Source organism: Rattus norvegicus, chromosome 14, assembly GCF_021556685.1.
Source record: "Rattus norvegicus strain SHRSP/BbbUtx chromosome 14, alternate assembly SHRSP_T2T, whole genome shotgun sequence".
NCBI lineage: Eukaryota > Metazoa > Chordata > Mammalia > Rodentia > Muridae > Rattus > Rattus norvegicus.
The window spans coordinates 21930001-21946196 of record NC_141547.1 but is presented as its reverse complement, the minus strand read 5'-3'; the positions used below and the strand labels follow the sequence as shown (position 1 = coordinate 21946196).

The 16196-nt window shown below is 38.0% G+C and overlaps 1 protein-coding gene across 4 annotated transcripts in view; it reads right to left on the bottom strand.

Moving 5' to 3' along the window:
- Positions 1–210: 210 nt before the first annotated feature.
- The window catches only part of Tmprss11g (transmembrane protease, serine 11G), a 40946-nt gene continuing 24960 nt past the window's right edge, over positions 211–16196 (bottom strand). Inside the window, exons 4-11 of one of the 4 annotated variants that reach the window (XR_015636515.1) lie at positions 15533–15600; positions 14447–14607; positions 9011–9049; positions 8087–8258; positions 7223–7482; positions 6705–6914; positions 3447–3589; positions 235–1749 (exon numbers count right to left, since the gene is read on the bottom strand). Coding sequence is in view for 3 of the 4 variants with exons in the window: in NM_001008554.1 (NP_001008554.1) it covers positions 1588–1749; positions 3447–3589; positions 7223–7482; positions 8087–8258; positions 9011–9049; positions 14447–14607; positions 15533–15600 (1005 nt within the window). In the remaining variant the exon portion in view is untranslated. 4 annotated transcript variants of the gene reach the window in all.

Genomic DNA, 16196 nt, shown 5'->3' with positions numbered 1-16196 from the left:
TTCTCAACTGAAGGTAGTCTTATTCCACTGGAAACATGTTGCAACATCTGGAGTCAATTTTGTTTGTTACAACTTGGCTGAAGAGTTGTGGGGAACTGAGTCCCGCAAACAACTCCTGTGTAGAAGTAAGGAGTGTTACTAAGTAGCCTCCAATGCCCTTGAGGGTCTTCTTCTCTTTCTAAAGGAAGAAACGTCTATGACAAAGTTCAGTAACATGTCACTTCCAGTGACTACTCAGAGAGAAGGAATTTGGTTTATTATCATAAATGTACAGTGTAAGATTTTACTTATTACAAAACCAAAATAAAAACTTAAGACAGCACATAATTTAACAATGATAAAAGGAGGATAAAGATTCCAATGCACAGAGTGAATCTGAGTTCGGTTTTGATACTGGTATATATTCACATGAGATATTATAAAATATGCAACTAAATACATATGAAAATGACAATTTTATCATTCAAACTAAGAATTCTAAAGATGCTTTCCAGATTATTTGAATGATTTATATAAATGTCCCATTGCAGAATGCACTATTTAATCCATCTTCACTGATATCTTCTTTCAAGTATTTTATGAATATGTACTGGTAGTTTAGCGTCACATGTCAGATGTTTATATTTTCTTAGAATTCATTTATGTTGACTCTCCATTATACAGGTACTTAATTATTCAAAATCTAGTTGAAAATAATGCTGTTTAAATAAAGTGAATTAAAATAAAATAACATACAATTGAAAAATAAATTTACACAAGTGTTGAAACATCCCTCATTTTGGAGATGGAGCTGAAAGTAACTTTTTTAGATTCTTGCTCATTTACATTTTGCTAATAAAAGGGACAAGAAAAAGCACTTTGAATTTGCAAGTACGGAAAGGTATTTATACTAAGGAATGTCTATCATTCATCTCATGTTATTAAAAAAATATGGGTGGGTGAACCGCTTAAAAATACACATCAGCTAAATTGTGTAAAGAAAATAAAATATGCACAAATATAAATATGAATTTCAGAGAAAAGCTGAATGCATATCTGAAGATGAAAAGGAACGGACCTGCTCATTGCCATCTCCTCAGTCCTAGCCTCATATCCAGTGTTTCCTTCGTCACTGTGTCACCACTGACTAAGACTAACATGGCCTGTCCAGTCAGTGGTGAACCTTCCAGTGAACACCCTTCATCTTTTAGATGAAGAAGACAAAAACTATAGAGGAATCAGAGAAGGAAGTCATCTCTTGAGAAAAGCAGAGGGAGGCTGGACAGTTAGTACTTATTCAACTTCCAGATTAGTATAAGTTGAAAACGAATGAGGTTGGAGAACAGAGGTGAGCAGGGAGGTAATCAGACACTTGGCAGAATGGTAGATCTTTGTGAAGCAGACAGCATCTTATGTGTTCATAGTCAACGGAACCCTTCCACTGATGTGAAAGAAAGTCTATCTCCTTCTGATTTAAGAGGGAGGTCACTGTCCCATACTCATGTGCATCTTGAGCTCGATGAGGACGCACATGGCAGTGGGTATGGAATACGGTTTGCCAGATGCAGTGGGTGACACTCCAGGTTGAATAAAGGGGTGGCTGTTGCATTAGATGTTAGTTTTAGATTTAATCCAGTTCCGATAGTGAGTCACTCTGGTGTAAATTCCGGGCTTGTTTTCTTTTCCACAGTCTATTCCCCAACTAACAATTCCAAGAAGATACCACTTATTTCTATTATCTGAGATAACCAGAGGCCCTCCAGAATCACCCTAGAAAAGAGAAAAAACATGTTGTCAGTTCAATAAACAAAGAGGTGTCAGAAATAAGAGCTCCCTGGCTCCTGACTGATAAATTCATACCTGGAACTAACATGTTAACTCCATTAAATAGGAGTGCTGCTTTGCTTTAAATTAGACTCCCAGCTTGCTCCATACTCACTAATTGAATAGAAGGGTGTTCTTTAGTGTTCTATCAAATGTGTAGCACTTTTGGCTGAAAGGCTAAGGTGGAATTCCGAGAAAACACATTTAGAGTACCTAAATCAAGAAGGCTTCCCAATAATCTTTAGCCTAAGAATTCTACAAAAGATTTAAAGTTTGTCTTTAAGTATGTCTCTATTCTTTCCAAAAACATACCCTTAGATAGTTTACTATGGGGAAAATAGTAGTTTGGAAGAGGCAGAGGCTTCTGAAGCCTCTCCAAAGGTGCTTGCTTTCCACAATTCTTCCTGTTCTTCTTAGTCTCTTCCAGCATCTGCTAAACACCCCCATCCACTGAAGGCAGTCCTCCTTAGCCCCCTTTTCTCAGACCTCCATTATAACTAGGGTCCTCATGCTCTTACTGTACAAATGGTAAAAGGCAGTAAGGGTGTATGAGCCAATGAGATGAGAAGGTCGGCTCAAGATCATGTTTGTTCTCGAAGTCTTGTGATTCTGCCTGTTGGACACACATGTTGCTTCTCCTCAGAGGGATACCTTGTATTCTAGAATGTCTAGCTGAATCCTGACTTTCTCCTTTTGTTTCAGTAACTCCTGCCCTAATGAAATTGTCAGATCATTGCAATTTTTTAAAATGTTAGTTTCTCTCAGTAATGTCTATAATAGACGTTGGTTCATGAAAACCTACATAAATAGGTGAATGAATGTTTCTTACCATAACATGATAGCCAATGTTGGCTCAATGGTGACAGCTTTGCCTACAACAAATGTCACACATATGCCAAATTATCAGAGTCAATATTAATTTCTCAAGGAATTGTTTTGTTGTTATGCCCACTTGCAAATGCTAGAGGTTACATCTTTAGTTTCTTAGTTATTTTCAGACCTACAAATAACTATATATTAGAACTGATACTGTGGGGCTGGGGATTTAGCTCAGTGGTAGAGCGCTTACCTAGGAAGCGCAAGGCCTGGGTTCGGTCCCCAGCTCCGAAAAAAAAAAAAAAAAGGAGAACTGATACTGTGCTTAAATGCTTAATACTTAAAATTAATATGTTGTAAGTATGGACAAAATGGTATTGGTGTAATTTGAAAAATGATCTGTGATGTACTACATTCATAGGAATAAGTGCAGATTATTATTTTTCTAAATAGTATAGATTTCTAAATAGTAATTAGAATAAGCTATTTAGGGTCAAATATCAGTAGATCTTGTCTCACCGTGGCTTGAAATTAGTCTGAAAGAGATATTCAAAGTTCAGATATGGCTGAGCCTTTGTTCTGTGGTTTCATACTTGTCTTTTACAAGCTATATGAATTTCTGGTCTCCACTAAAAGTTCTGTTTTGCAATGAAAACCTTATTGAGACAGCTTTGTTCGATATGGTGTTTCATAAGGCATTAGATGGCTTGTTCTTCAACATCTCCTCATATTTCCTCTTTCCTACCCAAGTTAATTTCACGGAATTGTGTTAAATGACATTACTCTGTGATCAACGACTTCATCCTTATCGAGTAGACTATACTTACCTCACAGGCATCCAGTTTTCCTGTCAGGAATCCAGCACATATCATTCCTGATGATATAGCACCACCATATACATTAACTTGGTTACATACATCATTACTTATGATCTCTATTTCAACCTCTTGCAGAGAATTGGGAAAGGGACCTAAAGGAGGAAACAATAAATAGATGAGTAGCTTAAACATGAAGAGATGGGGAGAAATGAGTTTAAACACTGCAGAACTCAAAGTTGCAGAATTTGGGACTGGGTGACAGTGTTCAGGAGGAGTTACACTTTGGGATGATATCTATGTCATATTTGATACATTTATTGTTTGGTCCCTGCAAAAACTTCTAAAGATATTGATATGAGTAATCTGGATTTTTAGTTGAGGAAACTGATGTTCCCATCATTAAGACTCTTGCCATGATCACGTAGCTAAATTGTCACATAAACAGTGCCAGTTTAGATATGAAAAGTTTCTCGCCACCTGTAATCTACCCAGAATCCTACAGCGAACACTGTACAGAGAACACAGATGTTTCAAAATTAGACATCATTTAGAAAGAAGAGCATTGCCTAGAATCAAATTTCATTCTATGGGATCCTGCTGCTTCATGAAAAGAATGATGTTTATATAATGAAAACAGTGTGGTTTGCTGTTCAAAATGAACATTAACACAAAGAGGAAGATAACACCTCTTCATATTTTCTTGACTAGCCACATTGATTGATTTGTTTGTATTGATTGTAATGCAAAATGGCCATTTACTTGAATGAAATACTACTTTTAAGCTATTGTGTTTTCATTCCACCTTTAACGGTTTCTATTCAAAATGTCATTCATGGGCTGGAGAGATGGCTCAGTGATTAAGAGCACTGACTCTTATTCCAGAGAAAGGTCTTGAGTTCAAATCCCAGCAACCACATGGTGGCTCACAACCATCTGTAATGAGATCTGATGCCCTTTTCTGGCATGTCTGAAGACAGCTACAGTATATATATATATATGTGTGTGTGTGTGTGTGTGTGTGTGTGTATGTATGTATAAATAAATAAAGTATAATAAATAAATCTTTAAAAATACCATTCATATGAAATTCTACTTCTTTTTATAAATACATTCAAAACAATTGAATGGATAGATTTATTTCAGCATTAACACAAGTAATGAGGCAAGGCTATGAGCTTACATGCTCTAATTTCATAGACAACAGATAAAAGTTTAAGAAATATTACTATAATTAAGAATTCAGGGGCTGGGAGAGGTTACTGAGAGTAACTTTACTTGTGTGTACAACGGAGAAGTTAATGTTAAAACAGTAAAACCATTTGAGATAGCATCTTAACCCACATTTGAATTGCAGTAAGCATAGTTATTAGGGTACACAGTTAGGGTTGTCCATTTAAAATGCTCATGAGCTTACAGTTGATCTCAGTGATAGCAGGGAACAGTTAAGATGTTGAAAGGATTGTATCTTGGGTATTCTGAGCTTTTGGGCTAAAATCCACTTATCAGTGAGTACATAACTTGTGTGTTACCTTGATGCCCCAGCAAAGGGGGTGGTGAAGGGGTGAGGCAGAAGTGGGTGAATGGGTGGAGGAGCAACCTCATAGAGTCAAAGGGGATGGGGATGAGGGGGGTTGGTGGAGGAGTAACTGGGAAGGGGGATATCATTTGAAATGTAAATAAATAAAATGATTAATAAAAAAGAAGAAAAACCCACAAGTTAAAGTCTTAAAAAAAGATGTTGAAAGGAAGAGAAAAATCTAGTTTTCTTCCATTTGTTTGTTTTAAAGCTTAGGTATAGGAACCCAATTTTCTGGTTAGAAACTGATGGATTCAGTCACTAAGATTGACTTGCTAGCAAGGCGAAGTGTCTCTGTGGTCTTTGAAATACCACCCTTTATTCACTGGCCTCCCAGGTCATAGTGTTAAGTGTGGGAGGATCATAAGACATTTATCTCCAGCTTTTGTCCTGCTTGAAATGCTTCTAGCAAAAGAATCTGATTGCTGCCTATTCTTTAGACGAACTTTAATCCAATCTTAACATTGTTTGTGTTGATAATTCAACAATGTTCACTACTGTTGGCTTTGTGTACAAAAGTTTTACATATTCTCCGGCTGCACCAGTTGCAGTTTCACTAATTGTAATTTATTTAAATAGAAACACATTTATTTATTTGTGTGGGAGGTGGAGGTATGTGTGGATGGGTTACATCAGTGCACAAGCAACCATGCAGATGTGTGGAAATCAGAGAACAACCTCCAGGAAAGTCTTCCCTCTTACAAGTAGGTCCTGGGGTTCAAAATCAGTCTTCAGGGTTGGAGGTACACACCTTTACCCACTGATCAATCGCACCAGCCTCCTAAGTGACATAAAATGCTACATATAATCATAAGTGTTTCCAAGTTCTCTATTTTTAACTATAAAGCATGATTCAAGTGCTTGAAAGTACACTGTTATTTTATAACATTGACTATTCAAGGAAGAAATGCTATGGAGAAAAGGAAATTTCCATTTTACAAGCTCTCAGAAGTATTCTCTGATGAGGTAAATCTTGCAAAGAAAGAACAAAAAGATCTGGGCAATCCTCCTCTCCGTTTACAACGTAGAGAGAAACCACAGCCAAATAAAACAAGAAGAAGAAGAAGAAGAAGAAGAAGAAGAAGAAGAAGAAGAAGAGGAGGAGGAGGAGGAGGAGGAGGAGGAGGAGGAGGAGGAGGAGGAGGAGGAGGAGGAGGAGGAGGAGGAGGAGGAGGGAGAGGAGGGAGAGAGGAAAGCAAGAGGAAGAGCAAGAAGAAGAATAAGAACAAGTAGATGAACAACAAGAAGAGTGAGAAGGAAGAGGAGGAAGAGAAAGAGAAGAGGGGGACGAAAGGAAGAAAGAAGGAAGAAAAGAAAAAGAAAGGAAAGGAAAGGAAAGAAACCTCAGCAGCCTTAGTAGTAGTAGTAGTAGTAGTAGTAGTAGTAGTAGTAGTAGTAGTAGTAGTAGTAGTAGTAGTAGCAGCAGCAGCAGCAGCAGCAGCACAAAGAACCCAAGACTCGAACACCCATAAGGAAGGGGAGGGGGAGGGGGATGTTTGCCCGGAAACCAAAGAATTATTATTAAGTATTAAATAAATTTTAAAAAAAAGAAAAAAAATAAATAGTAAAAAAGTTTCAAAAAAAAAAAAAAAAAAAAAAAAGAACCCAAGACTCAGGGCCACATCTAAAAGTCTGTCCTTGCTGCTTATCGGGTATCATTTAGTGCAGGGAAGTGTATGTGTCAACTTTACTTTGCCATCAGTTCAACAGCAACTTCGGGGACACACTGAGCAGAAAGTCCCCTTTACTAATTAACGTCAGGCAGGATCGGCTGTTCAGATTCTGTGACTGAGGCTCTTTCTGCTTAGCAGCTTGGCCCTGCAGAATCTCATCATTCCTTGTGTTCGCAAACTGTGTGAGTCAGACGGACCCAAAGTGCCTCGACATCTGAAAGGTGGGGCCTGAAAGAAGGCAATGCAAAGGAATACAGTCTGAGAAGTCTTGAAGAGAATGTTCCAAGAGTACGAAAATAAAAACTAGTCTATAAAACAAGAAATATTAGTACTACATCTTATAAAACCACGATATCAAATGTAAATGTATGGATACTTACAGCTGAAATTTTCGTACATTTTTAAAAAAAGTTTCTGTGATTGTCGTGGGATTATTTTGATTTATATTTTGTAATTTGGTATTTGGGTATTTCCATGCAAAAGCAACACAGGTTTGCATGCACTGTTGGCGTCTTTGTTTTTCTTGAAATACTCACCATTCGCTTTCAGTGCTCCCCATCCAGTGACAAACACTTTACTCTTCGGCAAGACTTGAAAAGTAGCCTCAGGGAGACAGACTGTGCGCAAATTTTCAGAAAAGAGCACCGGGCTGGAGAGCTTGACCACAGCGATATCGTCATCGTGTTTGTGGGCTGCGTAGTTCTCGTGAATGATGATGGACTCCACCTTCCGTGTGGTCAGTGGATTGCCAAGGGTTCTTCCAAAACTTACTGTCCACAGTTTGGGGTTTTTGTAACTGATCAAAAATTAAAAAGAGCACAGTGGGTTCACTTCTGGTCTATAGTTGCCCAGGATTCAACATGGGCAAACTTTTTAAGGTCATTCTTGAACTGGCCTTTAACACCATCTTGTTCTTAGGCTTTCCCATACTGACAGTTTGTTTTCTAGCTGACAAGAACTATTCCGTTTTACTTTGTGTTACTAGGGTCACCACGTCTATTTCTTTTTCCTCCAACAGTGCTATGCGTTAAACCCCTAACAGTCATACAGAGAATAAAAACATGCAGAATATCAGATATGAATTATAGGTTGGGATATAATTTATGACACTGAAAGAAAACTTCAATGTATTTCAGGAATACTTGATTTTTCAGTGTTGACTTGTTTCTGATTAAAACTGAGATCACTGCCAAAGATATTTTCAGTCAGAGGTGAAAGCAATCTATTGTTCGCACTGTTCTTCAGAAACTGATCAGCTTTTCTCCTCCGGTTAACACGGGGCTGAGATGCTCGTGGAAAGAATGACTGGATGTGAATGTGAGACGCAGTGATGCTGGGGACCTTGAGGGTGTATCCTGAGGACTCACAGGGGAGCCCGAGGGTGTATCCTGAGGACTCACTTGTCAAAGCAGTGAGCAGAGGTCACAAGCCACTGGGAGCCAATGAGAGAAGCACCACAGAGGTGAATGCCTTCCACTTGCAGGCTGCTTTGCCATGGCCAAGAATTTGAGCCTGCAGGTTTGCCGTCAGCGATCCTTGCTATGCGTGGGTACTCCATTCCCAAGCCACAGTCTGCCAGGCAGAAGAAAGTAACATGGCTATTTTCAGAGAGTTGGGTGTCTTTGACAAATAGTTAAACATTAAAAAAATTATGGATGCGGCTTGCCTTTAAAGTATTATGGATGAGTATCCCATAATGACAGAAAACATTATGAGGATGATGGATATTAAAGTTGATTGGAGATGTATATTCTTGTAATTAAGTCATCAATAAAAAGTTAGGTATCATCTTATTTAGTGCTTTAAAACTGCTTAAAAACATTTTTCTTTTTGAAATTAGTTTTTTATTTTTAATTAATTACTTTTTTTTACATTCCTCAAAATTAGTTCTTTACATTTTCTGAGTCCTGTTATATGTAACAGGTTACTGTATTGATAATTGACATTTATTGCAGACAAATTCCAAACATAATATTTCAAAATCCAATAAATAAATATTATTTTCAGTATTATAGTGAGTTTCATTTAAATATATGCAAATATTTATATTTTAAAATCAATCAAATAAACTGGAAAAATTCAAGGAAGTGTTTTTAAAAAGCTGTCAGTGAATCTTACTACTAAAAGAGAAGATATTACCGTAGAATCCATAAAAACATTTCTATTAGTAATTTTTCATTGATTAAAAGTTAGCTGTATTGAGAACTTGAAAATATTGCAGGTATTTGAGAAATAGGATACATTTATACAGGGAAAGGCCAAAGAGTTATGAGTTTGATTTTTTTTTTGATTTAATAACATATCAGTGCCATTCCTGGACTTACTGCTGTTTAGAATATGTTCTGCTTGTGCTGCATTCATTTCTGGAAAAACAGCAAAGTCAAGGTCATTTCTCAATAACATAACTGTTACATTTAAAATACAGTGCCTGCAGGACATGACATTCTCAGCCTGGGAAAAAGTATACTAATTAGGGACCTCAATATAAGAACAATAGCATAAATCAGAAAAAGAGGAGGAGAAATATTAACAAGTTTCTGACTACACATGAATTTCAGAAAGATTCTTGCACAAGTACAAAGAATATGAATTCTTGGCATTGACAGACAATAATTGCCTGAAAGATTAATGTCATTTTATGTATCTGAATACATTCACTGAAGTAGAAGTTAAATTTAAGGTAATGCCCTATAACATATAGTCCTGTAAGTCTTTACTTCTGGCCTCACTTGCTTGGTGTTATATATTAAAGGTGTTCAAATCATCTTCAAAGTCTCTAGAATTTGGCTGCAGATTTTTTTTCTACTGTGTCAGATACTTCCTTTCAGCATGCTATCATTTTTTATTCATAAATCAAAATAGAAATTGGTATAAACTGTGTCTGTCTCCCAAAACCACTTGTATTGCTTGTTATGCCAGCATATGCGGTGAGAATCAGTCAAGTATCCTCAGGTGAAAGCTAGCCTAACATTTCAGTGTCAGGTCTTTATTAATACAGGTCAGACTCAAGGAGCATTGAGTTGGAATCACCATTAAAAAGTTGGCGGAAGAGTATCGAATGGTCATGAAACACCTAAAGAAATGTTCAACAGCCTTAGTCATCAGGGAAATGCAAATCAAAACAACCCTGAGATACCGCCTCACACCAGTCAGAATGGCTAAGATCAAAAACTCAGGTGACAGCAGATGCTGGCGAGGATGTGGAGAAAGAGGAACACTCCTCCATTGTTGGTGGGATTGCAGACTGGTACAACCACTCTGGAAATCAGTCTGGAGGTTCCTCAGAAAATTGGACATAGTACTACTTGAGGACTCAGCTATACCTCTCCTGGGCATATACCCTAAAGATGCTCCAACCTATAACAAGGACCCATGCTCCACTATGTTCATAGCAGCCTTATTTATAATAGAAGCTGGAAGGAACCCAGATGTCCTTCAACAAAGGAATGGATACAGAAAATATGGTACATCTACACAATGGAGTATTACTCAGCTATTGAAAGCAATGACTTCATTAACTTCTTAGGCAAATGGATGGAACTAGAAAATATTCTGAGTGAGGTAACCCAGTCACAAAAGAACACACATGTTATGCACTCACTGATAAGTGCATATTAGCCCAAAAGCTCCGAATATCCAAGATACAATTCACAGACAACATGAAGTTCAAGAAGAAAGACCAAAGTGTGGATGCTTCAGTGCTTCTTAGAAGGGGGAACAAAAAATACTCACAAGAGGAAAAATGGAGATAAAGTGTGGAGTAGAGACTGAAGGAAAGGCCATTCAGAGACTGCCACACGTGGAGATCCATCCCATATGCAGTCACCAAACCTAGTCACTATTGGGGATGCCAACAGATGCATGCTGACAGAAGCCTGATATAGCTGTCACCTGGGAGGTTCTGCCAGAGCATGACAAATACAGAGGCGAATGCTTGCAGCCAACCATTGAACTGAGAATGGGGTCCCTAATGGAGGAGTTAAAGAAAGGACTGAGGTAGCTGAGGGAGTTTACAACCTCATAGGAAGAACAACAATATCAACCAACGAGACACCCCAGAACTTCCAGGGACTAAACCACCAACCAAAGAGAACACATGGAGCGACCCATGCCTCCATCTACATATGTAGCAGAGGATGGCCTTGTCGGGCATACTTGGTCCTATGAAGGCTAGATGCCCCAGTATAGGGGAATGCCAGGATGGGGAAGTGGGAGGGAGTGGGGTGGAGGGATGGGATAGGGGGTTTCTGGAGGGGAAACTAGGAAGGGGGATAACATTTGAAATGTAGATAAAGAAAATATCCAATAAAAAATATGAAAAAAGTTAATTATAGAAAATCTTTAGGATTAGGTTCTGTGAATAATAAAACTTTCTTGTGGCTTTTCTTAGCATAGTTTTGCCAAGAGGCAAGTCATATGCCTTCTGTTTCATTAGTATTACATTTCCCATAGATAAACCAGACAACATTTTGTCTTTTGTCCTTATACCTACAATAAATTGCTCATATGCCGTTATGACCTTTAGTTATCATATATTGGTTTTACAACTAGCCTTAAAAGAATGTTTTCCCTGATCATGAATTCATTTCGAAACCTGCTTTCTATCCTAGTGCAATTAGCTCATGACACATGAAGGTTTACAGAGCCCTAATTGCCACTTTGCTATAAAAGTCTCAGTAATTACTAGTATTTAAGAGTTCTATAAAATCATTATTAGGTATTAGGAAATTATTTGTCTACATAACATTACTATAAGAGAGTACATCTTCATTGATCTACAGAACATCGGCCCAATAAGATGGGCTAATTCCCAGGGATCATTATGCTATTTAATAATAATGGCAAAGAAATGTAACAAGAATCAGTTCTGAGATGAACTCTCTAAAAGCCTAGCAATTTTAGTTTATCCATGGCAGCCATTCAAAATGATGGGCCATCTTCAGAAAGCCTTCTGTTAGGCTTTTGTCTCTCCTAGGGCATGACATGTCTCCTGGCTTCAGACAGGGCATGACTGAATAGATGTACTTTTCTTGCCTGATAAAAATGTTGTACTGCTTCGATTCTGGACCAAGATTTGCAGACTTTTTCTTCTTTTCTTCTATAAATGCAACGAGCTGCAGTCTACACTGTATTCGTGGATTCTGGTCTGTGGGTTCAACTAACTCGCATTCAGAAATATTTGTAAACTCTAAATCTGTATCTTCCCATCATATTCCCTAAACAATATTGTATACCACATGCTTACATATAACTTATTCTATATTAGGTATTATAAAAATTCTCTAGTTTATTTAAAGTTCATGAAAGGGATTGGGGAAAATGGTCAGTAGTTTGCCTAGTATCTCAAGGTCTTAGGTTTGATTTATGGCCCCATTCCCCCCCCACACACAAAATGCATGGGGACATCTGCATACATTGTATGGCAATACTGTGGCATTTTATATAAGAGACCTGATACTAACATTATTTCTTACAGTAAGAGAACTCTGGAAGGTGTAAAGATGATAATGAATGATTTCAGAATTTGAGAAAGGATAAGTGCTGTGCTTCATAAAGTTTCTTTTCATAGACTAGGGACTGGAAAGTTCTGTCGATGCATAACTCTCAAGTTTAATCAATCCCAGGAAAAGTATATATGAAGTACTAGGAAATGGGAAGGACAATTCAGATCTACCCAGACATCTACTGCAAAATCCAAGCCTGGAAGTCCATTTCTCCAGAAGCAATGACAGTAGGAAACCCTTGACCATCCCAGTTCCCATGTTGTAGCCAAAGAACTAGTGGACAAACCAAAGCATCTATGAAGACAACTCTAGATACCTGATTCTACTCAGTGGTACGAGGAGACCCAGGTACACAGACAGAGATCTATCATACAGAGCAGTCTAGAGAAGCACATTCTACAACTATGACTAGCAAGGGGGGCACCAAACCCTGACACTACTACTGATGGCATGTTGTGCTTACAGACAGGAGCCTAACAGAGCTGTCCACTGAGAGGCTCTACAAGCATCTAACTGAGACAGATGCATATAATTACAGCCAACCATTGGACTGAAATTGGGGACCGGTGTGAAAGAGTTAGGGGAAGGACTGAATGAGCTGAAAGGGATGGCAACCCCAAAGGAAGACCAAGAGTCTCAATAACTCAGACCCCTGGGGGCTCCCAGAGCCTAAGTCACCAACCAAAGAACATACAGTGGATGATCTGAAGCTCCAGGCACAAATGTAGCAGAAAACTGCTTTGTCTGGCCTCAGTTGGAGAGGATGTGCCAAATCCCGTAAAGACCTAATGCCCTCGGGGAAGGGAGATGCTTGGGGGGGGGCATTTTCTCTGAGGCAAAGGGATGAAGAACTGTGAGCGGAGGGACCAGGAGGGGAAGGCAATGTCTGGAATATAAATAAATAAAGTAATTAATTTAAAAGAAAACAGAATGGCATCTCAAGAATGTAAAAGACGGAACTGCCATTGAAATAATGAAAGTAGATGATAAATCCAGACTCCTGCCTTAAATAGGTTGACTTGTGCCAGAGAAGAAAACATCAATAGGACCAAGATTCTCCTAACATACACTGTTCGAGGTACACAAGCTTCCGTACAAAATGAAACAAAACAGAATAGGAAATCTATCATTTGAATGAGTACAGAATCAACCAGTGCTATTTTGGGAAGAGCTGTCACTCTAGAAATAGCCGACGTAGAGTTTTGAAGAGCTGCTACCATTAAATGTAATAAATGAAATATAGAAAAGGTCACAAATCAGTAAAATGAATAAATATAGTCACAGAGGAAAATATCACTGAAAATGATTGCAATTAACAGACGAATAGGCAAGCTATGAGAATAATAGCAGCAGTGGGAACAGAGGAACTGGCTTGCTGATGTCCTTAGTGCAGATGGATGGTGGGAACCACATCAGTGAACCTGAGGACCAGAGCAGAACCATTCAGCTTGAAGAACAGAGTAAAACTATCCAGATGAGCAAAGCCTCCTGTGTGTATGGGACACTACACAGAGCACTGCTGCTTGTGAATTTTTAAAAGTGAGGGAAATAACTGTGGGTCTAAAAAAGAGCATTGAAACAGAATGGCTGAAAACTCCTCAAATTTGTGAAAGACAGGGGTTCAAATTTGTGTAGGTTCAAACTGTATAGGCTCACATAAAATGAGAAAACTCCAAATGCAATAAAATTAAAAATCCTATCTTAAAAGAATCTTAGAATAAATATTAATGAGAACAGGATGAATCTCAAATTGACTTTTAAAAGACCCCTTTTGTATCTTGCTCACGTTCAAGGGACTGAGTTAGTTCACAGAGCTGAAAATCAATCATTTGGCAGAACCGCACTCCCTGCCTAGTACTGAGTGCCCTGTTTATGGGTTATTGGGTAGAGCAGGGACATTTCCTGTAGCCATGGAAGCATAGTCTGTTGTAAAAAGAAAGATCGATAGTGGAGGCTAGGTTGTTTTAAATACCACACTCATTGTTATATAACTGAAATGATGTTGCTAAAGTTTGATTTAATAACAGAAAATATTTTCATATCTGGGTAATCAGACAGTTACTGTGATTATTTTCATGCCAACCAAGGGAAGCTAATCTTTGGTGTGAATTGCATGACAATTTGTGCACTATCTAGTGACTCAGAGACCTAGAATAAAAATGGATTTGTTTTATAGTGAAATCAAAAAGCTTTCTCTGTAGACAGAAGATTCTTAAAAAGTGTTAACTGTTGAGAGAAGAAAAAAAGTGGTCTTGCCTCTAAGATAAGGTAAGGAAATGTCTCTCTTCAAGAAGCTCTGGGAGGACTGCAACTTCTTATTCAAAATGCTATCAGCTTCACTTCTTAAAGTATCCGCATTCTTACGGGGAATCTGAAATTTAATCAGTATGTCTGCTTTCACACCATCATTACTGGGCCTGGAAAAGAAAGGCACCAAAGTGAGGCAATGGCCCAGTAATTAGAATTAATACCATATTATTAGTACTTAACTATTACTTGTATCCTCAAGAAAATAAAACACATATTTCATAGAGTTTATTGTCACGAATTTCCCCTTATATATCACACATATGTTAAGACTTGTCGGGGACTGGACATCAGAACTAAGCAAAGCCAGTGCCCTGCCCTGAGCAGATTCCTGAGAAGGGCTTGACCTTTTCAAAGAACTTGTCCCCGGAAGTCTGTTGCCTCTTTGTCTAAGCAGGATATCTTGCAGTTTAATGATTCACCTTATGTCCTTGGGCCCTTCCCAGTACTCCCCTGCCCTAAGCTTCAGTTCCTGCTTCAATTCCTGCTTCAGAGCTTTAAATGCTGTACATTCCTCTCAATAAACGAGACCTTGATAACAGAACTTTGCTTGGTCTCCTTCTTTTCTCACCCCCTTGACCCTCAGGTAGCGCCTCTTTGGGACCCTGAATAACTGGACCTGCTGGACGGGTCAAAGACTTAGATTACCCTATGCTTATAACACTTGATCATAATCATGTGGGAAAAAAGAATATATATATATATATATATATATATATACATATATATATATATAGTTTTAAATATTCCTAGCAGATATTTACTAAAAAGCAAGCAAGATAAACAGAAGTAATTAGGATTGATGAAATCTCCATGTGAAATGTAGAAGTTTAGAGAGAATGAGGAGAAGAATACAGTTCATGATTATTCAACTAACTCTCCCACTCTAGTCTGTGTAGGAACAATTGCAATGTGAAAAGACGGTGCTAGTTTTCCTGTGCTGTATGTGGGTCTTTAGATCTTGGCTGCAGAGAGAATGGGTAAAGAATAACTAGATAGTACAAATTGGCCTTTTCATCATGTGACTTTAGTTACCGAAAGTTGACAACTTGAGATTTGACATAATGATGCTTTAAACTGGATCTTTGAAATATCACATCTATCTGAAAAATAAAAAAGAGAATGTAGTTAAATATTAATTTTATACATTTCAATATACTTCAAACCCCCTGTGATACAAAATACAAAAAATACCCCATAGTGTTTGTTTATAATAATTTCAAAGAAGCTCATTTGAACATAATCTTATTGTCATGTAATCATTCCTATAATTGGAAAAACTTCCCATGTGTTTGCAGGTGATTAGCGCAGAGTTGAACTAAGGCAGACATTTCAAAAGCAGAAGCTGGAGGCCCACAGCCTGTCTGTGTAAGGTTGCCATGGACACACTATGCACTATGCATTCAACCAACATCTCTAAACTCTGAGTGCTGCAAAGATCAGTTTTTAAGTTTTGGTGAAACAGTTTCAGATGAAGTTTTGATGCATTGGAGAATGGGTTGTGAGGAGGATGCATACACTGTTAGGCACTTCTCCAAACTTAACTACTTATGAAGAGAAATGTACAAAATATTTACTTAGAATAAAATACGTCTATGACTGCTACAGCGTGTCATTTCTCATTCTGATGCAGAGTCCTTCAGCAGTGGTGAATGATTCTAGAACTTACTTCTTACCAAAGCAGGAGCAATAGCGACAG